At 40.0% G+C, this 25,819-nt stretch overlaps 1 protein-coding gene and 1 long non-coding RNA gene across 3 annotated transcripts in view; one reads left to right on the top strand and one right to left on the bottom strand.

Moving 5' to 3' along the window:
* The window catches only part of LOC110304996 (uncharacterized), a 141,724-nt gene that overhangs the window by 71,581 nt on the left and 44,324 nt on the right, over positions 1–25,819 (top strand). For both annotated transcript variants that reach the window (XR_015046661.1, XR_002379124.2), the window contains exon 5: positions 1,881–1,937. This is a non-coding gene — a long non-coding RNA (uncharacterized LOC110304996). The remainder of the gene's footprint in view (positions 1–1,880; positions 1,938–25,819) is intronic.
* On the bottom strand, positions 5,835–11,107 carry LOC110304988 (spermatogenesis-associated protein 31A1-like). Its single transcript, XM_021176722.2, has 2 exons — positions 10,911–11,107; positions 5,835–9,937 (listed from the first exon to the last, which is right to left on the bottom strand). Exons 1-2 carry the CDS (start codon positions 11,094–11,096, stop codon positions 5,963–5,965), a joined length of 4,161 nt encoding a protein of 1,386 aa, XP_021032381.1. The 5' UTR covers positions 11,097–11,107; the 3' UTR covers positions 5,835–5,962.

The following is a 25,819-nucleotide window of genomic DNA, read 5'->3' on the forward strand; positions in this document are numbered from 1 at the left end:
ACCCCTACTCCAGTTGTGAGAAACCAACATAAAAACCAAGCTGTAATTCTGCAACATATATGAAGGGTACCAAGGTCCAATCTATGCCTGCTCTTTGGATAGTGGTTCAGTCTCTGTGAGTTTCCCTGGGTCCATGATAGTTGAGAGTGTATGTACTATGACCCTTCAGCTCCCCTAATCCTTCCCTTGATTCTTCCACAAGACTCTCTGAGCTTTACCATACCACAAGGGCACTGGATGATTTATGTTCTTAGCAGCTTTATTCATAACAACCAGAAACTGAAAACGATGTACATGTTCCACAAGTGAAGAATGGATTAAGAAAATGTTGTACATCTACTATTAAAAACAAAGACATCATGAATTTTGCAGACAAATGGGTGAAACTTGAGACTACCATCCTGAGGGAGACAACCCAGACCCAAAAGGACATCCATGCTATGTATTTGCTTATAAGTGGATGTTAACCGTTAGTGTACAGGATATGCATGCTAAACTCTACAAACCCAAAGAGGCTAAACAAGAAAGAAGGCCTAAGTGAGGATGCTTGAATCTCACAATGAGAAGGCAACGGTCTAGTAACCAAAAAATGAGTCCTTGCCAAAGGCCTAGCCATACTGTCAGGATGGTCTAAGTAAAACTGTTACCAGCATGCAAAAATCTCTATGTGTAGCATAAATCATCCAGTTCTGACATTGCCACTGGCTTCCCAAACTAAATCAAGTTGTAAGATAGAAGCTGCTCTTAAGTATGAAAATCTAAAATTCAAAGCATTACCTATAGCCCTTGACCCCAGATGATCTGATAGCCTTCAAGGCTTCATTTCCTTTTTGCCTATCTCCCTGAGTAGCCAAATACCAAATTCATTTGCTTCTTGGTGCTCCCTATACCCAGTGTTCATTCTTCCATTTTAAAGCATGCATATGAACTCTCTAACTTCTTTCTGTCTTTGTGAAAATGTCTTTGTAGACTTCACTAGTTACTTCTCACACTTTGCCTCTGTATCATTGTAATTACAATAACTCCTGAAATGTACAATCTTTTATTTATATTATTTTTGAAACTAAAATGTTTATATAATTTCTCTTTGCAATTTCCTCCCTACAATCCATTCCACATTCTCCAAGTCCTTGCTTTATCCCAAATCCATTGCTTTTCATCTTTTTCATTAATTTTTGGTGTTATTGGTGTTGGTGGTATGTATGTGTTCCTACTACATAAATACAATCTGCTCAGTAAGTATAGAGCTACTGGTATGATATAATTTCATGCTGGGTAACTGACATTAGATAATTAATTGGTGGGCTTCTTTATTTTTTACCTTATCTTACTTTTCTATTAATTGATGAAAGAGAGACTTCATTAGTATTCTACATTAGAGCACTGTGAACACAAGCTACACATTTTCACACTGCTGCTTTATCTAATTTACATGACAGTGAATTTAGTTTCTCTACCCTAGCCAGAGTTCACAAATAGTTCTTTAGTATAATTAACCCATGTACAATTTGTACATAAATTCAAGAATTCTGGTTATGTCAAGAATATTGGTGAGCTTAGAAATTGTTTTAAATTTTTAATGAATATCTAAATAAAATATCTCTACATTGTATCACCTGAGTAGGTTTTGGAAGTGAAGGTCTTATGAAAAAAGCAAGCAGATGAAATGAACCAAAACAATAATAGTAATAAAGTTCTGTTTTAATATTTTATACTACTTCCTTAAAAATATACACTGATAATTTGATTCATTTATCTCTAGATCTTTTATAAAAAATTATTAGAGTGGTAATATCCAGAACCCTATTGTTTAGTCACTTCATCAAAGTCCTCCTTATTTGCAAGGACTGTTTTATTGATCAATATGTCTGTGACTACAGGTTCTCAAAGAAGCCACTAGAAGACAACAGAAACCTTGGAACTGGAGTCTTAAGCAGGTGAGAACTAGTCAACATTAATACTGAGAAATGCAAATCTTATGCATGTGTAAAATATACTATTAGCCACAGAATAAACTTCCAATATAATCTAAGCACCACTCCTTGCAAACATTGCTTGAAATTGAGAAGGGAAGATGTGCTAGGGTTCACTAAATGAATAAACTTTTCAGAAGAACACTTCATATTGAAACCCAAAGCTGGGTTTACTGGTGAAGAACATGAATCTTAAGTGAATAAATGGTTTGTTATCCTTCTGGACTAAATGTAAGAAGTGCATATTTATTTAATAGCTACTTCATGAAGAGAAATGTATTCAAGTGTGTGCTAATCATTAGCTGCACACAAAATGAGAAGGAAGTAGCTATCAGTGGTGAATAATTTCAAACTAACTTGTGTTTTACTAAATATTGTTTTGTACAGTTCAGATGTTTACTGATTTTGAAAATCACCTTGTATCACTTTATCCTCTGATCTCAAATAAAATTTAAGCGCTATTCAGAAGACCATTTGATTGCTCCCAGAGAAGAAGCAAATGATATTGCAAGATTGATATTCTGTGACAGTAGTCTAGTATACACACAATTCCTTTGAATTCTGATGAGACTCAACTTTTGATGTAATAGCACTAACAGGCAGTTGTAATTTTAGCTCAATGCAGTAACAAGTCACTAGTGTTAGAATTGTCCTGACTATCATGGTGACAGTTACAGGTTTAATTGGGATTACTCCTGGCATAAGTCGGGCAAAGAAGCAGGGTTAGTTACATTGTCCTGGCATCTGACCCGTTTCTTGCTCCTGTGACTTAAGAGAATGTGAGGCTGCTCTGATCATGCAGCACTGTAGATGTCCTCTTTTCTAATAGAGTGTGGTTACAATATGCTGTGGAAACACACATCATTTCTTCCTGGATATATAACTTCTCATAGAGCAAACAGTGTTCTACATTCATCTTGTTCTTCACCATGCTAAATTCTACATGGTTGCTAAGCTGATTTCCAAAACAAAACAAAATCCAAGAATATAAAAAAAATGTTGAAATCTAAGAATTTCTGCTTGAATAGAGATTGAGTAGCATATATCTACGTGTAGCTAAACATGCCTATAGTTCACGCAATAAATACTTTGTTTATTCTTGATATCTATTAAAAAAACAGTTCAGTAATATATCACAAAGTTACATGAAAATACAATCAATACTATTATAATGATATCTTGAAATTTAACCTTAAATAATTTCAGCTGAGATGCTGGATCTGTGGAAAATTTGGTAGAGGGCAAGCCTAATATACAAGAGACCCTGTGTTCTCTTCCCATTGGTAACAACACAACAATGATGACGACAACAACAACAATAACAACAACAACAACAACAAGTATATCAAGTGGTTCTTAACCAAAACAGACACAAGACTGATGGTCAATAATGTCTACTTTGGTGACAGAGAGAATGGCTGCTGACACTATTCCGTTTTATTCCCATTACTGAGTATCAGTGTTCTGATGGAAGAAAACAATGTGTCAGATAAAAATAAGAACAAAACACACATATATTTTGGAATTTTTCTTGTAAACCTGAGAGAATGAGATACAAATCAAATTCATTCTAAATATTTCTGAGAAAGCTTTTGGAAGAGATCTTATTCTAGCTAGCAGTTGGTTATTTCCCTTGTCTTATTCCTTAGTTTCACCTCTTTTACTCTCAAAATAACATTTGAATCCTCAAGGAGGATGTTGGGACAATAAGTTGATCACAAACAGAAAAGTTGTGTAGTAGGAAGAGGGAAGACTCAGGATGAGTTTCTATAGAATAAGTTCCTCTTCTTCTTCGTGACTGAGAAAAGGTAAACTATAGTGATCTCAACAGTTATCTTTCACTAGCAGCAGAATAACCTTCTAAATATGCGAATGGACAACTTTTCATTCTTATGTCTACCAATAGATTGCTCTGAGGAATTGCCCAGCCTCAGCACATCTGCAGAGTTTGTGTGATCAGATGGATGATGGTTCTCATTCCCTGCTCTACACAGCTGTATCTCCTCACATTCTCCTTCTACATGGTTGCCTATTAGCTACCCATGGCTAGTCATTCAACAATTTCTTGTCTGTTGTCAAGTTTATATGATGTAATTGAGTTTCACTAAAGTGAGTGTTGTAAAATACTTTACAATATTTCTTCTCCATATGAAAAGACTGCATTTAGTGGACTTTCCCCATGGAAACCAAATTGCCTACTTCTTTGATATAGCAAAATAAACCTATCAGAAGAGATACCTATTTGAAATATTTGGGATTATTTCAATTATCTAGCTTCCTTCATTCACATTTTGTGTTACTTATAATAAGTAGCAGTTGCTTTGTTAGAGTTACATATGCCATGTTGCTCCTTTTACCATATTTGAGTCTTTGACCTAACTTTGAGATATTTTGCATATTTTGTTAGTGTACTTTTAATATCAGTAAACATGGACTCAAAAACTATTAGCATGTAAATATATGACATTAAAATAAACTAAAAGAGATAATATCTCCTACCAAATTGTAATAAAATCAAATAGAATATTAGGTCAATTGTAGCATACATTAAATAAGTAAATCATTATGTGATATTTGAGCTCACTGGGCATCTGTCTTGGAACCCTAACTTATTTATTTCAAAGTGTTCTCCAAAACCCCTTGCCTCAGAATGTAATAGAACCCCTAGGCTTGTGACAGGGAAAGGGAGATCAGTAAAACAAGCCCAAGAATAAAAATATTGTGTCCTTGATAACATGAAGGTAAACTACTGCCCTTCAAAAGTTGATTGATACTATGATCTAATCAAACAACAGACAAAGAAACAAACATGTTATTGGAAACAAGAAGCACAAAGTTCAGTCATGGGGAGATTATCCACAGAGAGAATGTGTAATTGGTAGTAGCTCCAACTTATGGTCTCACCTTGTCAACTAATTTATATTGGATGTTGGTAGACCTCTGATTTGTTGATATTACCTTCATTTACTCTCTCATTTGAGCTACTTTGATCTTCTCTGACAGATGCTGTGGGTACCCACTGTACTGTATATATTTTATCTGAAACATCTATATAGTACTAGTTAATGGTAATTTCACCTTTGCTTGTTATACTTTTAAAAAATCATTTGTCCATAACCAAAACCACAACTATCATAAATTCTTCTTGGAATATTTTATAATCTGAATTCCTGAGTATATGTAGATAGGACCTAGTCAAGTACAATAACATACCAGAAAATTATTGGTGGCCAAAGTACATTCATGTTTAATTAATCATCTGGAACATTCAAAGAAATTGGTTTCATTATGGCAGTGTTATACCTATATCATCATTCATTTTATGTTCTTTCCATCCCCTTTACCTTTCGCATTCACCTCTCGTCTTTTTCCTTTCCATTCTTTAGACCTCTTTCTACCCTGTATAGTCTTCTTTTTTGCTTTTATGTTCTATGTTATATATTATATATTGTATAATATATAATCTAGAATTCAAATATGTAGAAAGTATGAAATTTGTCTGAGTCTAGCTTATTTCTCTTAACCTAATTTATATATATATAAATTACACAAAAACACAAAATGTTATATATGCCATATATATGCCATTCTTGTTATCTCTTCATCTGTGGATACACATCAAGGATTATTCCTTATATTGGACATTAAGAATAGAGCTAATATAAGCATGGATATGCTAAACTCTCTGGTGTGCTGACTTAGAATCTTATGATTCTATACCCAGGAATGACATGGCTGGATTGCACAGCAGTTCTACATGTAATTTTCTAAGACATCCTCATGTTGTTTTCTAAAAATGCTATACTTTCCCAACAGAGTGAATAAGGGTTCCATTTTGTCTGCATTCTTGTCAGTATTTATTGCAATGTATTTCAGGAAAAATGCCAACATTTATTGCCAAGTACCAATAGGGGAAAACAATGACTGGGGAGATGGGACATCTTCTGAATGGCTTGAGGTACCCACTCTTTGGCCTTTGCTGGTAAGGCCTACCTCATGTCAGAGGCTCCCTGGGCAGCAACACCTGACTGGTGTTGGCCTCCATTTTTCCTGTGCTTGACCGAATGGTTCTCTTTAGGACTCATAGTTTGACCATGGCACATTCCTTCTTTTGTATTCTGATGTGGGTCACAGGCTCTGAGGACAATGCCTGGTTGCTCGTTATTTCCAATTATTATGTATCTGAGTAAAAAGTTGTACCCATCAGGACATGTATGTGTACAGCCAGCCATTCCACTTTTCTTTTTAATTTGATCTGGGTCACAGGCTGTCAGGTCAGCACGACCTGACTGCTGCTTGTCTCTGATTACTTTGTAATTGTGTGAATGGTTGTTCCCCTTGGCAGTGGGGAGGTGGTCAAAGCCTCTTCTCTTCACACTGTTTGGATGTTCATCATGGGTTCCCTGAGTATTAACACAAGACGGCACTTTTTCTTCAAATTCTTTATATCTGAATGAAAGGTTGGGCCCCTTAGGGCTTCTTTGTGGACAAGGACCCATTCTACTCATTTGAATTTGTCCTGGGTCACAGACTTTATGGTCATCAAGCCCTAACTGCTGCTTGTCTCTAGTTAACCTGTGCCTGTGCCGACATGAATGATTGTTCTCCTTAGGAGTGAGGAGGTTATCAAAGGCCATTCTTTTCTTCTGGCTGTTCAGATGTTGGTCACAGGCTTTCTGGGAATTTACATTGGGCTGTGATTCATCTCTGATTTCTCTGTATCTGAGTGAATGGTTATGCATCTCAGGGCTTCTATGTAGAGAACACTCCTTTCCTCTCTTTGCTCTCATTTCATCTGGGTTATAGGGTCCCTGGGCAGCAACAGATGACTGCTTCTGGACTCCAGCTCCCCTGTCCTTGACTAGAAGGTTATCTTTGGGAATCATTAGTGGACCACGGTCCACTCCTTTGTTTGTATTTTGATGTGGATCAAAGACTTTATGGTCAACAACTGGCTCCTCTTTGTCTCTAATTCCTGTGTATCTGAATGAGTGCTTGTGCCCCTTGGGGCTTCCATGTGGAGAGTCTTCCATACCAATTTTTCTTCTACTTTGACCTAGGTCACAGGATCTCTGGTTAGCAAGACCTGACTCCTGCTTGTTTCCATCTCCCCTATAACACCATGGATAATCATTCTGCATGGGAGTAGGCAGCGGGACAAAGTCCATTCTTCTTTTTGCTTTTTTCAGATGTTTGTCACAGGCTCTCTGGGCATCAATGCCTGACTGTTCTTTGACTCTGATTCCACTGAATGAGAAAGTGTGGTTGTGTTTCTCAGAGCTGGTGTGGCCACTGCTCATTCTTCTTGCTGGTCTGCTGTGGTTTGGATCATAGAGACACTCAGAAGTGTAGGTGGAGTCACCAATTTGGAATGCCAATGATTCCACTTTATCCTCTTGTCCTTGGGTCACAAGATCTATGGGGAGTTTTGATGGGTCATCTACATTTTTCTCCAGGTTCTGGAGCAAAGAATTAATGAGGACTTGTAGTTCAACTGCTGTACTGTAGAAGAGATTTTCTCTATCTACTACCTCCTGTAGCCCTGTAACTGGTGGGTGAATTTCATTCCTCAAAGAGTCCCCCTGCCCCTTGTATGTTTTGCTGAGGCTTTCATATTGTGCAATATTTCTGGTGATATTCTTCAAGGAACTTATAGCAGGAGCCTCCCTTTTTCCTGCTATATTAAGGAAGGACTGATTCTCAGTCTTGGCTGTATCCTTGAGCTGGATGGAGCTCGGGATAGAAGGCCTTACTCTCCCAAGCCTTTCTCCCTGGCTTATGCTTTCAGATTTCAAAACAGTGGTCCTCACTTCAAGGGGAGGAAATACATTGTCATTCTTAGCTTCAATCTTATCCTTGTGGAATCTGAACTCCCTAGTCTCCACACTCTGATCATTACTCATGAGAAGATTACCTAATCCCTGTGAAGTCTTGAGGTTTTGCCATCCATTCTGAAAGTTGGGCAGTGAGTTCTGTGAAGGTAAGCTGACCTTGGCAGGGTGTACTGTATTGGGGGCATCTGGGTGATGACTCACAGGCCAAGACTGTGGATGCTCACTTGGTTTTAAGTCAATGTTATTATCTAATTTTATTTTTAGAGCCAAGTCCCCTGAGTTTTGAGCAGTAGGTTTTTGGAGATGGCCTGGGCTTCTTTTGGCATCTAAAGACTCAAAGTCCTTGAGAGTAATATTGATGGCTTGCCCATTGGGAATCTCACTGGATCCCAGAATCACCCTCCATTCAGGAGGTAGGTCTTCTTTTACCTCCAATGTGTTGGTTAGTTTGTCCATTGAAGGTGGGACTCTGTCTTCAGGGCCCACAGTTGTTGCACTCAAGCAGGGATGTCCTGAGGGTGCATCTTCAGACTGCTTCCAGGGTGCATGTTTGGCCATTTCTGGGCTGGTGTTTGATTGCAGGTAGCCTCTCCCAGGTCCTTGAATTGTTCTGTTCTGCTGGGGTTTTGCCTGGAAGCAGAAAGTATGGGGCTGAACATTCTGGTTTCTCTGCTGTTGATCTCGATGGGATGTTAAGGGTCCATGGCTGGCAGCAGTTGGAGGGGCTCTTTGTGTCTCCTGAGCTGAATGTTCAAACAGAGGACTTTCCAACCTGGAAGATGATACAGTTTCTACCCTTATCCCTCCTGGATCTTGGTGATGCAATTTTTCCAGGATCAAGGCAGCTTTGGGATAATATTCTGCCTTGGAAACACCGAGTAATCTCCTTCTACATTTCGCAAAATGCCGCATGATGCTGAATTCCAGCTTCATTTTAGTGTTTGAATCAAGGAAGGAAAGGTCCTTGCTGGTGTTTATGGAGAGCAACTCATCTGTCCTCAGCACAGAGTTCCTGGATTCCAAACTGTTCTCAGGAGTGCAGCTTGAAGTACAAGGCAGATCTTTGGCCCCAACACTGTGATTCTTCTTGAATCTGCTAAACATATCAGAATTAGCTATGGCCCTCTTTAAGGGAACCCCTGTGGGCACCGACCCCGCCATCTGGCTCAACTTATAGCTTTTGGAGTTGAGGATAGAGGGCTGGGCAGGCTGGTTGGGTTCAGGCAGGTTCTTGCAATAACCATCACTGTTTGATTGGAAAGCTCCCTGAAGCTGTGTCAGTTCCCTAGATGGAAAGAATCTGACATGGGTTCCTTTTTGTTTTCCCTCATTAATTACCTTCTCTTCAGGTTGTGGCTTCTTATGATGGTGGATCATTTGATAATGCTCAGGAAGGATGAAAGCTGATGTGATAGTTTTAACAGGCAGGATGTCCCTGGACAAGTTGTCAGTGGGTTGGCTAATGGCTGCTTGACAATTTTGGACATTACAACCTGCAATGTCTTTCCAATCTAGTCCGTGTTTTGAAGATTCATTTACATTTGGAAGGGATGTCTGTATCCCTATCTCAGCGGTAGCATGTGCTCTTCTATTGGCTCTTCTCTGGGATGAAGGACGTCTTTGGTTTGGTATTGAGCTTGGGAGGTTTTCTAGTTTCTGGACTCCTGTAACACCTACCAAGCTTGGTGTCACAAGTTGGTGGGGCAAGTGCTGGTCCTGGAAACGTTGTGGAGGTTCTTTCGCCAGAGGTAGAGCTTGAACAGGGTCACAAACATTAGTAAACCTGACAGATTTATGTCCTGAGGGGGATTTCCTGGATGCCCAGGCAGTAGCCACGACTGCCTCAGAGATCACAGAGGATATGCCCCATAAAAGTTGGTTAAATTTCTGCTGTATAAGAACTTCTAAACACTTGAGATAAGAAAACAGCTGAGGAAGGAGAAGCTGATTATTCAGTTTCTCCTTTGAGTACCAGAGTGGGTGGGGAGAAGAGTCCAGTAAAGGACTTTGAATGGGCCTTTCCATAGGTTGTGGTACATTCTGGGTATCCTGCATATTCTTTTGGCAGTTTCTGAAACCTTTTACTGTAGCAGTTTTCTTTCTGGCCATGTGCTGCTCCCTCGGCACCACCTGCCAATTAGAAATAGCACAAATGAGCTGGGGTCCCTTCTTCCCAGTGGTAGACAAGCTTCCTGCTCTGTATGCTCATGGATGACATGAAATCCACATTTCCCAGAGAGCTCTCTCTCTTTCTTTTGTCCTTAACTCATTCATACTATGCATAAACACATTTACTTTTTGTCTCATTGGGAGAAAGAGCAGAAGGGGCTGTCTATGTCACACTTACCATGGATGTCCTCAGTTTGGGTTGCTCATACAGGATCACTCAGACAGGATCCTACCCAAAGCTGAGATCTGTAGCTGCCTGGGGACTGTCAGGTAATATCTGCTTCCTCAGACCATAGAAGACCCAAGTCCTGACCTGAAGGCCTTGGTCTCAAAACCTGCTTCACATCAGCTCAATACAAACAAAAGCAAGTGCCTGAACTGTGAGCAAATGACCTTTCTCAGAGCTTGTCCTATGTCCCCACCAACACCCACAGGCAGTCTGTCCTCCTCCTCCTCCTCCTCCTCCTCCTCCTCCTCCTCCTCCTTCTTCTTCTTTCTTCTTCTTCTTCTTCTTCCTCTTCCTCTTCCTCTTCCTCTTCTTTTTTCTCCACCTCTTATTCCTTCTCCTCACAACTCTACTTAACTACAAACACCAGACACCAATAGCAACAAACCAACAATCCACCATGCCTCTCTAGATCCTAGCATTTATATACCCTCTGAAAAGTCCCCAGAATTCCAAACATCACACAAACACAGACACTATCTGCTGCTGGAATAATCATATCTAGGCTAGAGCTTAAGGCAAATCATAGTCGGCAACTGTGGACAATCTGAAACAACCCCATATCCTACACCTGAGATTACAGAAAGGCACATTCTTATATTTCTGTATTTAAAAAAGATCCATATTTCACACCTGTCTTTCTAGGGAATGTGAGATTAAGGATCTTGGACTGTTGCTCCCTTGTATTTCAGTCAGGGCTTTTCTCACCTTTGGGGTGTTCTTTTCTCTCCCAGGTGGTGGTGATTCTGGGTACTCCTTCAGGAATGGTATTAGTAGGTAAAAGAGCCCCACTCCACACATAAAGGCAAAGCTTATGTCCACTACTATGGACATGGAGCAGGGGATCTTCCACAAGTCAATAATGCTATTCATCAGAAGGAAAAAATTCTCCATCTTCTGAATGACAGGGCAGATCTCAGTCCACTGAGTACTGGAGTAGAGCATCTGACTTTTCAGGAGAGCTCAGGCCACATCACACAGTTGAGGCCTCCTCATCACAAAGGGCTATAGGCAGAAGGCAGGATTGCACAGGCCCTCCTCAGCCTCCACCCCAGGAGCCACACCCACTTCCTGGCTTTCCATACTCCCTCCTTTGAAACCTTGCTGCTGAATCAGTCAAAGATAGATCTCTGTTCATGTATTGTTTCTCTGCTTGATCCCCACAATTTTTCTGCCTTCTGTCTGCTTGAGTCCACTAGGAACTTAGTTTTTGATAAAGTGGGATTCTTTATGGAACTTGGGTTGTTTCTTATGGATTATTACTCTCATTATGGCTTCTGACTGCACATACATGTCTATTCATTCTGAGATCATAGCTTATCTTTTTTCCAGTAAATTATTTTTATTAATTGTTGTATTTATTTACATTTCAAATTTCTGCCTTCTCAGTCCCACCTCAATGAAACACCGACCACATACCCCCACTTTGCCACTAAGAGTCTGCTCTCCACCTTCACCCACTCCCACCACTCACCCCTGTAAGCATCTCCATTCTCTGGGGCATTAAGTCTCCTCAGGACCAAACACATATCGATCCACTGAGGCCAGAAAAGGCAGTGCTCTGCTATATATGTAGCAGGGGCAAGGGACTAAACTGTGTGTGATCTTTGGTTGATGGCTTAGTCCTTGAGAGCTCTGAGGGGTCCAGTTAGTTGGTAGTGCTGTTCTTCCTATGGGGTTGCAACCCCTTCAGCACCATCTTCCATTGGGTTCCCTAGTCTCAGTCCAATGTTTATCTGTGAGCATCTGCATCTGTCTTAGGTGCTGGCCAAACCTCTAAGAGGACAACCATACCAGGCTCGTGTCTGCAAGCACTTCTTGGCATTAGGAATAGTGTAAAAGTGTAAATATTTGGAGTCTGCAAATGGGATAGATCCCAAGGTGAGGTGATTTCTGGATGACCCTCAGTCTATGCCTGTTTTATTTATTTATTTTTTTGACCCTATGTTTCATTTAGACTGGAAAGAGTTGTCCCCCTGCTAGACAAGCTTCCTGCTCTGTGTGCTCATGGATGACATGAAATCCACATGTCCCAGAGAGCTCTCTCTTCTGTCCTTCACTCATTCATACTGTGCAAAAACACATTTACTTTTTGTCTCATTGGTATAAACAGCAGAAGGAGCTGTCTATGTCACACTTACCATGGATGTTCTCAGTCAGTGTTCCTCAGACAGCATCCCTCAGACAGGATCCTACCCAAACCTGAGATCTGTAGCTGCCTGGGGACTGTCAGATGATATCTGTTTCAGCAGACCATAGAAGACCCAAGCCCTGATTTGAAGGCCGTGGTCTCAACATCTGCTTCACATTAGCTCAATACAAACAAAAGCAAGTGCCTGAGCTGAGGGCAGATGACCTTTCTCAGAGCTTGTCCTATGTCCCCACCAACTCCCACAGGAAGTCTGTCCATGGAGCCACAGTGGTCCTTAGTGTCCCCTATTCAACTTTGTACATATGGTCTGAGAACTTCAGGCAGACAGCTCAGGCTACTCTCCCCTCTGTCCTGCCTGCAGACTAATATGAGGCTACTTCTGGATATTTCTGCTCACATGTCTGTAGCTAGACTTTAGGTACTCTCTTTCACCCTTAACCACCACATTTCTGCTACCTTTTCCATTCCCTAACACTAGATGGGAAAGGAAAAAGAATGGAGGGTAGAAGAGGATATGTTTTGTTTTGCTATTTCCTACTAGTTGTGGGGGCAGGGCTGGTTCCTTTGGGGAATGTTTAATCTTGATCTTCAGGATATCAATTTCTCCTCCTCCTCCTCCTCCTCCCCCTCCTCCTCCTCCATCTCATCCTTCTCCTTCTCCTCCTTCTCCTTGTCCTTCTCCTCCTCCTCCTCCTTCTTCTTTCTTCTTCTTTCTTCTTCTTCTTCTTCTTCTTCTTCTTCTTCTTCTTCTTCTTCTTCTTCTTCTTCTTCTTCTTCTTCTTCTTCTTCTTCCTCTTCCTCTTCTTTTTCCTCCACCTCTTATTCCTTCTCCTCACAACTCTACTTAACTACAAACACCAGACACCAATAGCAGCAATCCAACAATCCACCACGCCTCTCTAGATCCTAGCATTTATATACCCTCTGAAAAGTCCCCAGAATTCCAAACATCACACAAACACAGACACTATCTGCTGCTGGAATAATCATATCTAGGCTAGAGCTTAAGGCAAATCATAGTCGGCAACTGTGGACAATCTGAAACAACCCCATATCCTACACCTGAGATTACAGAAAGGCACATTCTTATATTTCTGTATTTAAAAAAGATCCATATTTCACACCTGTCTTTCTAGGGAATGTGAGATTAAGGATCTTGGACTGTTGCTCCCTTGTATTTCAGTCAGGGCTTTTCTCACCTTTGGGGTGTTCTTTTCTCTCCCAGGTGGTGGTGATTCTGGGTACTCCTTCAGGAATGGTATTAGTAGGTAAAAGAGCCCCACTCCACACATAAAGGCAAAGCTTATGTCCACTACTATGGACATGGAGCAGGGGATCTTCCACAAGTCAATAATGCTATTCATCAGAAGGAAAAAATTCTCCATCTTCTGAATGACAGGGCAGATCTCAGTCCACTGAGTACTGGAGTAGAGCATCTGACTTTTCAGGAGGGCTCAGGCCACATCACACAGTTGAGGCCTCCTCATCACAAAGGGCTATAGGCAGAAGGCAGGGTTGCACAGGCCCTCCTCAGCTTCCACCCCAGGAGCCACACCCACTTCCTGGCTTTCCATACTCCCTCCTTTGAAATCTTGCTGCTGAATCAGTCAAAGATAGATCTCTGTTCATGTATTGTTTCTCTGCTTGATCCCCACAATTTTTCTGCCTTCTGTCTGCTTGAGTCCACTAGGAACTTAGTTTTTGATAAAGTGGGATTCTTTATGGAACTTGGGTTGTTTCTTATGGATTATTACTCTCATTATGGCTTCTGACTGCACATACATGTCTATTCATTCTGAGATCATAGCTTATCTTTTTTCCAGTAAATTATTTTTATTAATTGTTGTATTTATTTACATTTCAAATTTCTGCCTTCTCAGTCCCACCTCAATGAAACACCGACCACATACCCCCACTTTGCCACTAAGAGTCTGCTCTCCACCTTCACCCACTCCCACCACTCACCCCTGTAAGCATCTCCATTCTCTGGGGCATTAAGTCTCCTCAGGACCAAACACATATCGATCCACTGAGGCCAGAAAAGGCAGTGCTCTGCTATATATGTAGCAGGGGCAAGGGACTAAACTGTGTGTGATCTTTGGTTGATGGCTTAGTCCTTGAGAGCTCTGAGGGGTCCAGTTAGTTGGTAGTGCTGTTCTTCCTATGGGGTTGCAACCCCTTCAGCACCATCTTCCATTGGGTTCCCTAGTCTCAGTCCAATGGTTATCTGTGAGCATCTGCATCTGTCTTAGGTGCTGGCCAAACCTCTAAGACGACAACCATACCAGGCTCATGTCTGCAAGCACTTCTTGGCATTAGGAATAGTGTAAAAGTGTAAATATTTGGAGTCTGCAAATGGGATAGATACCAAGGTGAGGTGATTTCTGTATGGCCTTCAGTCTAAGCTTGTCTTTTTGTCTCTGTGTTTCTTTTAGACTGGAAAAATTCTGAGTTAAAATTTTTGAGATGTGTAGGTGGCCCATCCTGTCATCTCTTCAAGTTCTATCACACTGCTGTTAGGCATTTCAATTAATGTAATTTTTATTATGTCCTGTGAGCTTCTCACATCCCTGGTGTCTGGGATCTTCTAGTGGTTCTCCTATTCCACACACTACATGCTGAATATTTCTATTCATTCTCTTGGCCCTTTGGGCTTCTTTCCTATTTTCCCCCATACCTGATCCTGCCACCCATTTTTATAGTCCCTCTTCCCTCTCATACACACTTAGATCCCTCCCTCCCACTGCCGCCCCTGATTATTTCCCCCCTCCTTCTATGTAGGATTCAAGCATCGACAATTTGGTCTTCCTTCTTGTTAAGATTCCTATGGTCTGTTAGTTGGATCTTGCATATTCTGAGATTTTTGTCTCCTATGCCCTTATCAGTGTGGACATACCATGTTCCTTTCTATCTGGGTTACCTAACTCAGGATGATAATTTCTAGTTCCATCCACTTGCCTGCAAAATGTATGATGTCCTTGTTTTCAATAGCTTAGTAGTATTCCATTGGGTGTATCACATTTCCTGTATCCATTCTTCCACTGAGGAACATCTGGGTTGTTTCTAGCTTCTGGCTATTATAAATAAGACTGCTATGAACATAATGGATCACATGTCCCTATGATATGGGGGAGCATAATTTGGGTATATGCCCAGGAATGGTATAGCTGTGTCTTCCAGTAGAACTCTTTCAAAATTTCTGAGGAACCATCATATTGGTCTCCAAAGAGGTTGAACCAAGTTGTAACCCCACAAACAATGAAGGAATGTTCTTTTTTATCCACATCCTCACTAGCATTAGCTATTGCCTGAATTTTTGACCTTAGACATTCTGATTGGTGGATGTTGGAATCTGAGGTTTATTTTGATTTGCATGTCCCTGATAACTAAGGATGTTGAACATTTCTTTATAAGATTCTAGGCCATTCACGATTCCGCAGTTGAGAATTCTCTGTTTAGCTATGTACCACATTTGTAATTGGGTTATTTTGTTTTCTGAGGTCTAACTCCTTGAGTTATTTGCATATTTTGGATATTAGCCTTCTATCAGTTATAAGGTTGATAAAAGATCTTTTCCCAATCTGTAGGTTGCTGTTCTCTCCTATTAACAGTGTTCTTTGCCTCACAGAAGATTTTGGTTTCATGAAGTCACATTTGTTAATTGTTGGACATAGAGCTTGAGTTACTGGTATTCTGTTCAGGAATATTCCTTCTCTTCCAATGTTTTCAAAGCTATTTTACACTTTCTCTTCTCTTCTCTTCTCTATGATTCAATGTATCCGGTTTTAGGTGGTGGGCCTTGATCCACTTGGATTTGAGCTTTATAAAAGGAGTTAAAAATGGATCAATTTGCATTCTTCAACATGCAGACTGCCAGTTAGACCAGCACCATTTGTTGAAGATGCTTTATTTTTTCCACTGTATGGGTTTGGCTTCTTTGTCAAAAATCAAGTGACCAAAGGTATGTAGGTTTATTTCTGGGTCTTCAGTACTAGTCCACTGATAGATATGTCTGTCTCTGTACTAATACCTTGTGGATCTTATCACTACTGCTCTGTATTATAGCTTGAGGTCAAGGATGGCAATTGCTTCAGGAGTTCATTTATTGTTGAGAATTGCTTTCGATATCCTACATTTTTTGTTATTCTATATGAAGTTCAGCATTCTTTTTCTCTCTGTGTGAAGAACTGCATTGATATTTTGATGGGGATTGAATTGAATCTATTGATTGCTATGGTAAGATTACCCATTTTACTATGTCAATCCTAAATATTCATGAACATAGGAGATCTTTCAATCTTCTGGTGTCTTCCTCAGTTTCTTTCTTCAGGGACTTGAAGTTCTTGTCATACAAATCTTTCACTTGCTTGGCTAGAGTTACACCAAGATATTTTATATTATTTGTGACAATTGTGAGGGGTGTTCTTTCCGTAATTTCTTTCTCAGCCTGTTTATCCTTTGTGCACAGGATGACTACTGGTTTGTTTGTGTTAATTTTATATCCAGCCACTTTGCTGAAGTTGTTTATCAAGTGTAAGAGTTCTCTGGTAGAGTTTTGGGGGTCATTTATGTATACTACCATATCATCTGAAAACAATGATACCTTGACTTCTTCCTCTCTAGTATATATGATTTTGACCTTCTTTTGTTCTCTAATTTCTTGAGCTAGAATTTCAAGTACTATATTGAGTAAATAGGAAGAGAGTGTGCAGTCTAGTCTTGTCCCTGATTTTGGTGGTATTGCTTCAATTTTTTTCCATTTATTTAATGTTTACTGTTAGTTTGCTATATATTGCTTTAATTTTAATTGCCTTGAATTCCTGATCTCTCTAAGACTTTTAACATGTAGGGGTGTTGTATTTTGTCAAAGACTTTCTCAGTGTCTAATGAGATGATCATGTGAATTTTTTCTTTGAGTTTTTTCTTTTATATAGTGGATTATGTTGATGGATTTCCATTTATTGCACCATGTCTGCATTCCTGGGATGAAGCCTACTTGATCATGATGAATGATGGTTTTGATGCTTTCTTGGATTTTGTTTTTGAGAATTTTACTGAATATTTTTGCATTGATATTCATAAGTGAAAATTCATAAGTGAAATCCTTTCTTTGTTGGGTCTTTGTGTGGTTTAGGTATCAACATAAGAATGAGTCCGCAGAAGGAATTAGGTAGTGTCCCTTCTGTTTTTGTTTCGAGGAATAGTTTGAAGAGTATTGGTATTAGATCTTCTTCAACAATCTGTTATTATTCTGCACTAAAACCATCTGGCTCTGGGATTTTTTTTTTTTTTTGGTAAAATTTACTGACTGGTTCTATTTCCTCAGAGTTTTTGAGACTGTTTTGATAGTTTATCTGATCATTATGTAACTTTGGTATGTGTTATCTGTCTAGAAAATTGTCAATATCATCTAGATATTCCAGTTTCATTTAGTAAATACTTTTGTGGTAGAATCTGATAAGTTTTTGAATGTCCTCAGTTTCTGTTACTATGTCTCCCTTTTCATTTCTGATCTTATTAATTTGGATACTGTCTCTGGGCCCTTTAGTTAGCTTTGCTAAGAACTGATCTATAGTGTAGATTTACTCAAACAAGAAGCTCTACATCTATGTAACCTCTACATTTTCTGGGTCTGTCATTTAATAGCAGAACATTTTTGTGGCTCTGCATTCATTCTTCATTACAAAAATAACGAAGAAAAATCAATGACAAAAAGTTCTCACATACGGCCCGGGAGTGCTCCGCCTGAGCATCAGCAGAAGACATCCTGGTTCCAGGACACCGCTGAGGGCATTCTGCACAGGCCCCAGACATCCAGCCACCATCCCTGCCAGAGGAAAGGGGTCCGAGTGGAGAGGGAGCACTTTGCCTGGGCATCAGCAGCAGATATCCTGGTTCCGGGACACCACCTAGGGCATTCTGCACAGGCCCCAGACATCCGGCCACCTTCCCTGCCAGAGGAAAGGGGTCCGAACGGAGAGGGAGCACATTGCCTGAGCATCTGCAGCAGACATCTTGGTTCCAGGACCCCACTGAGTGTATTCTGCACAGCCCCAGCGATTACCAGATGGCGAAAGGCAAACGCAAGAATCCTACTAACAGAAATCAAGACCACTCACCATCATCAAAACGCAGCACTGCCACCCCACCTAGTCCTGGGCACCCCAACATAACCGAAAAGCTAGACCTGGATTTGAAAGCATAAATCATGATGATGCTAGAGGACTTCAAGAAGAACTTTAATAACTCACTTAAAGAAATACAGGAGAACACTGCTAAAGAGTTACAAGTCCTTAAAGAAAAACAGGAAAACACAACCAAACAGGTAGAAGTCCTCAAAGAAAAACAGGAAAACACATCCAAACAGGTGATGGAAATGAACAAAACTATACTGGACCTAAAAAGGGAAGTAGACACAATAAAGAAAACCCAAAGTGAGGTAACGCTGGAGATAGAAACCCTAGGAAAGAAATCTGGAAACATAGATGAGAGCATCAGCAACAGAATACAAGAGATGGAAGAGAGAATCTCAGGTGCAGAAGATTCCATAGAGAACATCAGCACAACATTCAAAGAAAATACAAAATGCAAAAGGATCCTAACTCAAAACATCCAGGAAATACAGGACACAATGAGAAGACCAAACCTACGGATAATAGGAGTTGATGAGAAGGAAGATTTTCAACTTAAAGGTTCAGGTAATATCTTCAACAAAATTTTAGAAGAAAACTTCCCAAACATAAAGAGTTGACCATAAGCCGGGCGTGGTGGCGCACGCCTTTAATCCCAGCACTCGGGAGGCAGAGGCAGGTGGATTTCTGAGTTCGAGGCCAGCCTGGTCTACAAAGTGAGTGCCAGGACAGCCAGGGCTACACAGAGAAACCCTGTCTCGAAAAACCAAAAAAAAAAAAAAGAGTTGACCATGAACATACAAGAAGCCTACAGAACTCCAAATAGACTGGACCAGAAAAGAAATTCCTCCCAACACATAATAATCACAACAACAGATGAGCTAAATAAAGATAGAATATTAAAAGCAGTAAGGGAGAAAGGTCAAGTAACATATAAAGGCAGGCCTATCAGAATTACACCAGACTTTTCACTGGAGACTATGAAAGCCAGAAGAGCCTGGACAGATGTTCTACAGACACTAAGAGAACACAAATGCCAGCCTAGGCTACTATACCCGGCCAAACTCTCAATTACCATAGATGGAGAAACCAAAGTATTCCACGACAAAACCAAATTCACACATTATCTTTCCACGAATCCAACCCTTCAAAGGATAATAACAGAAAAAAACCAATACAAGGACAGAAATCACGCCCTAGAAAAAGCAAGAAAGTAATCCCTCAACAAACCAAACAGAAGACAGCCACAAGAACAGAATGCCAACTCTAACAACAAAAATAAAAGAAAGCAACAATTATTTTTCCTTAATATCTCTTAATATCAATGGACTCAATTCCCCAATAAAAAGACATAGATAAACAGACTGGCTACAAAAACAGGACCCAACATCCTGCTGCTTACAGGAAACCCATCTCAGGGAAAAAGACAGACACTACCTCAGAGTGAAAGGCTGGAAAACAATTTTCCAAGCAAATGGCCTGAAGAAACAAGCTGGAGTAGCCACTCTAATATCGCATATGATCGACTTCCAACCCAAAGTTATCAAAAAAGACAAGGAGGGACACTTCATACTCATCAAAGGTAAAATCCTCCAAGAGGAACTCTCAATTCTGAATATCTATGCTGCAAATGCAAGTGCAGCCACATTCATTAAAGAAACTTTAGTAAAGCTCAAAGCACACATTGCACCTCACACAATAATAGTGGGAGACTTCAACTCCCCACTTTCATCAATGGACAGATCATGGAAACAGAAACTAAACAGGGACACAGTGAAACTAACAGAAGTTATGAAACAAATGGACTTAACAGATATCTACAGAACATTTTATTCTAAAACAAAAGGATATACCATCTTCTCAGCACCTCATGGGAACTCTCCAAAATTGACCACATAATTGGTCACAAAACAGGCCTCAACAGATACAAAAATATTGAAATTGTCCCATGCATCCTATCAGACCACCATGGACTAAGGCTGATTTTCAATAACAACATAAATAATGGAAAGCCAACATTCACATGGAAACTGAACAGCACTCTTCTCATTGATACCTTGGTCAAGGAAGGAATAAAGAAAGAAATTAAAGACTTTTTAGAGTTTAATGAAAATGAAGCCATAACATACCGAAACCTATGGGACACAATGAAAGCATTTCTAAGAGGGAAACTCATAGCTCTGAGTGCCTCCAAAAAGAAACTGGAGAGAGCACACACTAGCATCTTGACAACACATCTAAAAGCTCTAGAACAAAAGGAAGCAAATTCACCCAAGAGGAGTAGAAGGCAGGAAATAATCAAACTCAGGGGTGAGATCAACCAAGTGGAAACAAGAAGAACTATTAAAAGAATTAACCAAAGTTCGAGTTGGTTCTTTGAGAAAATCAACAAGATAGATAAATCCTTAGCTAGACTCACTAGAGGGCACAGGGACAGCATCTTAATTAACAAAACCAGAAATGAAAAGGGAGACATAACAACAGATCCTGAAGAAATCCAAAACACCATCAGATCCTTCTACAAAAGGCTATACTCAACAAAACTGGAAAACCTGGATGAAATGGACAAATTTCTAGACAGATACCAGGTACCAAAGTTAAGTCAGGATCAAGTTAACGATCTAAACAGCCCCATATCCCCTAAAGAAATAGAAGCAGTCATTAATAGTCTCCCAGCCAAAAAAATCCCAGGACCAGATGGGTTTAGTGCAGAGTTCTACCAGACCTTCAAAGAAGATCTAATTCCAGTTCTGCACAAATTCTTCCACAAAATAGAAGTAGAAGGAACTCTACCCAACTCATTCTATGAAGCCACAGTTACTCTGATACCTAAACCACAGAAAGATCCAATAGAGATAGAGAACTTCAGACCAATTGCCCGTATGAATATAGATGCAAAAATCCTCAATAAAGTTCTCACTAACCGAATCCAAGAACACATTAAAGCAATCATCCATCCTGATCAAGTAGGTTTCATTCCAGTGATGCAGGGAAGGTTTAATGTACATAAATCCAATAATGTATTCCATTATATAAACAAACTCAAAGAAAAAAAAAAACACATGATCATCTCCTTAGATGCGGAAAAATCATTCCACAAGATCCAAAATCCATTCATGATAAAAGACTTGGAAAGATCAGGAATTCAAGACCCATACCTAAACATGATAAATGCAATCTACAGCAAACCAGTAGCCAACATCAAAGTAAATGGTGAGAAGCTTGAAGCAATCCCACAAAAATCAGGGACTAGACAAAGCTGTCCACTCTCTCCATACCTATTCAACATTGTACTTGAAGTCCTAGCCAGAGCAATTCGACAACAAAAGGAGATCAAGGGGATACAAATTGGAAAAGATGAAGTCAAAATATCACTTTTTGCAGATGATATGATAGTATATATAAGTGACCCTAAAAATTCCACCAGAGAACTCATAAACCTGATAAACAGCTTCAGTGAAGTAGCTGGATATAAAATTAACTCAAACAAGTCAATGGCCTTTCTCTACACCAAGAATAAACAGGCTGAGAAAGAAATTAGGGAAACAACACCCTTTTCAATTGTCACATATAATATGAAATTTCTTGGTGTGACTCTAACTAAGGAAGTGAAAGATCTGTATGATAAAAACTTCAAGTCTCTGAAGAAAGAAATTAAAGAAGATCTCAGAAGATGGAAAGATCTCCCATGCTCATGGATTGGCAGGATCAATATAGTAAAAATGGCTATCTTGCCAAAGCAATCTACAGATTCAATGCAATCCCCATCAAAATTCCAACTCAATTTTTCAACAAATTAGAAAGAGCAATTTGCAAATTCATCTGGAATAACAAAAAACCTAGGATAGCAAAAACTCTTCTCAAGGATAAAAGAACCTCTGGTGGAATCACCATGCCTGACCTAAAGCTTTACTACAGAGCAATTCTGATAAAAACTGCATGGTACTGGTATAGTGACACACAAGTAGACCAATGGAATAGAAATGAAGACCGAAAAATGAACACCCACTACTATGGTCACTTGATCTTTTAGAAGGGTTCTAAAACAATCCAGTGGAAGAAAGACAGCAGTTTCAACAAATGGTGCTGGTAAAACTGGTTGTTATCATGTAGAAGATTGCAAATTGATCCATTCCTATCTCCTTGTACTAAGGTCAAATCTAAGTGGATCAAGGAACTTCACATAAAACCAGAGACACTGAAACTTATAGAGGAGAAAGTTGGGAAAAGCCTTGAAGATATGTGCAGAGGAGAAAAATTCCTCAATAGAACAGCAATGGCTTGCGCAGTAAGATCGAGAATTGACAAATGGGACCTCATGAAACTGCAAAGCTTCTGCAAGGCAAAAGACACCGTCAATAAGACAAAAAGACCACCAACATATTGGGAAAGGATCTTTACCTGTCCTAAATCAGATAGGGGACTAATATCCAATATATATAAAGAACTCAAGAAGATGGACTCCAGAAAATCAAATAACCCCATTAAAAAATGGGGCTCAGAACTGAACAAAGAATTCCCACCTGAGGAATACCGAATGGCAGAGAAGCACCTGAAAAAATGTTCAACATCCTTAATCATCAGGGAAATGCAACTCAAAACAACCCTGAGATTCCACCTCACACCAGTCAGAATGGCTAAGATCAAAAATTCAGGTGACAGCAGATGCTGGCAAGGATGTGGAGAAAGAGGAACACTTCTCCATTGTTGGTGGGATTGCAGGCTTGTACACCCACTCTGGAAATCAGTCTGGCGGTTCCTTAGAAAATTGGACATAGTACTACTGGAGGATCCAGCAATACTGCTACAGGGCATATATCCAGAAGATGTCCCAACCGGTAAGAAGGACACATGCTCCACTATGTTCATAGCAGCCTTATTTATAATAGCCAGAAGCTAGAAAGACCCCAGATGCCCCTCAACAGAGGAATGGATATAGAAAATGTGGTACATTTACACAATGGAGTACTACTCAGCTATTAAAAAGAATGAATTTATAAAATTCCTAGGCAAATGGATGGACCTGGAGGGCATCATCCTGAGTAAGGTAACCCAATCACAAAGGAACTCACACAATATGTACTCATTGATAAGTGGATATTAGCCCAAAACTTAGGATACCCAAGATATAAGATACAATTCGCTAAATGCAGGAAACTCATGAAGATGAAGACCAAAGTGGGGACACTGTGCCCCTTCTTAGAATTGGGAACAAAACACCCATGGAAGGAGTTACTGAGACAAAATTTGTAGCTGTGACGAAAGAATGGACCATCTAGAGACTGCCATATTCCGGGATCTACCCCTTAATCAGCTTCCAAATGCTGACACCATTGCATACACTAGCAAGATTTTGCTGAAAGGTCCCACATATAGCTGTCTCTTGTGAGACTATGCAGGGGCCTAGCAAACACAGAAGTGGATGCTCACAGTCAGCTATTGGATGGATCACAGGGCTCCCAATGGAGGAGCTAGAGAAAGTATCCAAGGAGCTCAAGGGATCTGTAACTCTATAGGTGGAACAACATTATGAACTAACCAGTACCCTGGAGCTCTTGTCTCTAGTTGCATATGTATCAAAAGATGGCCTAGTCAGCCATCACTGGAAAGAGAGGTCCATTGGACACACAACTTTATGTGCCCCAGTACAGGGGAACGCCAAGGCCAAAACTGGGAATGGTTGTGTAGGGAAGCGGGGGGTGGGTATGGGGGACTTTTGGGAGAGCATTGGAAATGTAATTGAGGAAAATACATAATAATAAATGAAGTTCTCCCATAACCCCAGTTTCTATAGAATATGACATAGGATCTTCAAGACCTGCTATTAACTTATTATAGTTAGCTTTCTAGCTAAAATATAGGACAGACAAACCACATGTAGAATTTATTCCCCTTCTGATATGATTAAAGTTTAAATTTATTTAAATCCAGTGTGGAAATTTTTATCTAAATAGCATCTCACCCAAAGTCTCCAGTCTCACAGTGAATTATATCTGACTCATATGTATTATATGAGTCAGATATTGAGAATTTCAATATGACCCAACTGTGGCCAGAATTCCTATTTACAAGATCACAAGGCTACCACTGAACATATTACTTCCTTGAACATAGTGGTGAGCCAAGCATAGAATAGTAGTTATAGACATTATCCTTTTCAAAAGTAGGAAATTGAACTCGGAAAATGTCTCAGTGGGAAAGCCCTCACCAGGAAAACCTGAAGACTAGGCTATACATTCCTGGCACTCACTTTGGACAGAGAGAGACACAGAGAGGTAGGAACATAGATATTGTAAGAAGCTTATGTTTTTAAAAGTCAAATAATTTGAAATATGTAGGATGGATCAGCAGGTTTGAATATTTGGGAAAGGTCTTCTTGCAGCTCTTGTCCATACCTAATCATGAGGTACAATTTTAGTTCCTTAGTGAGCCATGGACATTTTCCTCTTAAAAGTTCAGCTAACTGAATAAGGCCTCTTGGTTTGCCTTATGAATGTTCTTCTCATGTACACTATCTACCAAGTATCTAGATACAACTACCTAGACAAGTTCATGGATAATTTAGCTTTGCCCATAGCCCCTGAACAATTTTGACATGTCTTTGGGAACTGTATTAACCTTGAGTTCCTGGAACTTAAGCACTGAATGGCTTAAGCCTTGCTCTTTCACTCCATAATCCTATCAACTGTGTCTATGCAGACACCCTTATAGGCATTTTGGTGTCTCTTGAAGGAGATGAAGTGTTCATTGCCAAGCACTTTGTTAGGCTGACTCCTTTCTGTAGAGATCATGGTCCTCTTCATTTGCTTTTTCTGGCCTCATTGGCAGTGTTTCCAAAAACGATATACAGTCTGTTTCATTCTCTGTGAGCCCATGTGAACCCTGCTTAGTTGATTTGGTGGAGTATGTTCTTTTGCTGTCCCCATCTCCTCTGACTCCTACAGTCTTTCTTCCCTCTCTTACATGTGGTTCCCAAACCACATGGGATGGGATTGAATAAAGACCTGCAATTTAGACTTTCTCTTCATAAAGTATGCTGGGGGGTCTCTGCATCTGTTCTCATCTGCTGCTGGAGGAAGCCTCACTTACAACATGTCAGGACAAGATACAAATCTATGAGTATATATGTCTTAGTGGTGATCCAACCAGATCCTCTGCAGAACTTTCTTTAAAAATTTGCAGTCTATGCTCACAGTCAGCTATTGGATGGATCACAGGGCCCCCAATGGAGGAGCTAGAGAAAGTACCCAAGGAGCTAAAGAGATCTGCAACCCTATAGGTGAAACAACAATAAACTAACCAGTACCCCCAGAGCTCATATCTCTAGCTGCATA

The sequence above is a fragment of the Mus caroli genome, unplaced genomic scaffold (genome assembly GCF_978045245.1).
Source record: "Mus caroli unplaced genomic scaffold, Mus_caroli_1 scaffold_1, whole genome shotgun sequence".
Classification (NCBI taxonomy): domain Eukaryota; kingdom Metazoa; phylum Chordata; class Mammalia; order Rodentia; family Muridae; genus Mus; species Mus caroli.

Bases quoted from the DNA above. Each gene is read 5' to 3' on its own strand.
- LOC110304988 (XM_021176722.2), bottom strand. From the start codon at position 11,096: ATGGAGAATTTTTTCCTTCTGATGAATAGCATTATTGACTTGTGGAAG. The intron at 9,938-10,910 runs GTGAGAAAAGCC...TCTAATTGGCAG, and splicing joins GAGAAAAGAACACCCCAAAG to GTGGTGCCGAGGGAGCAGCA.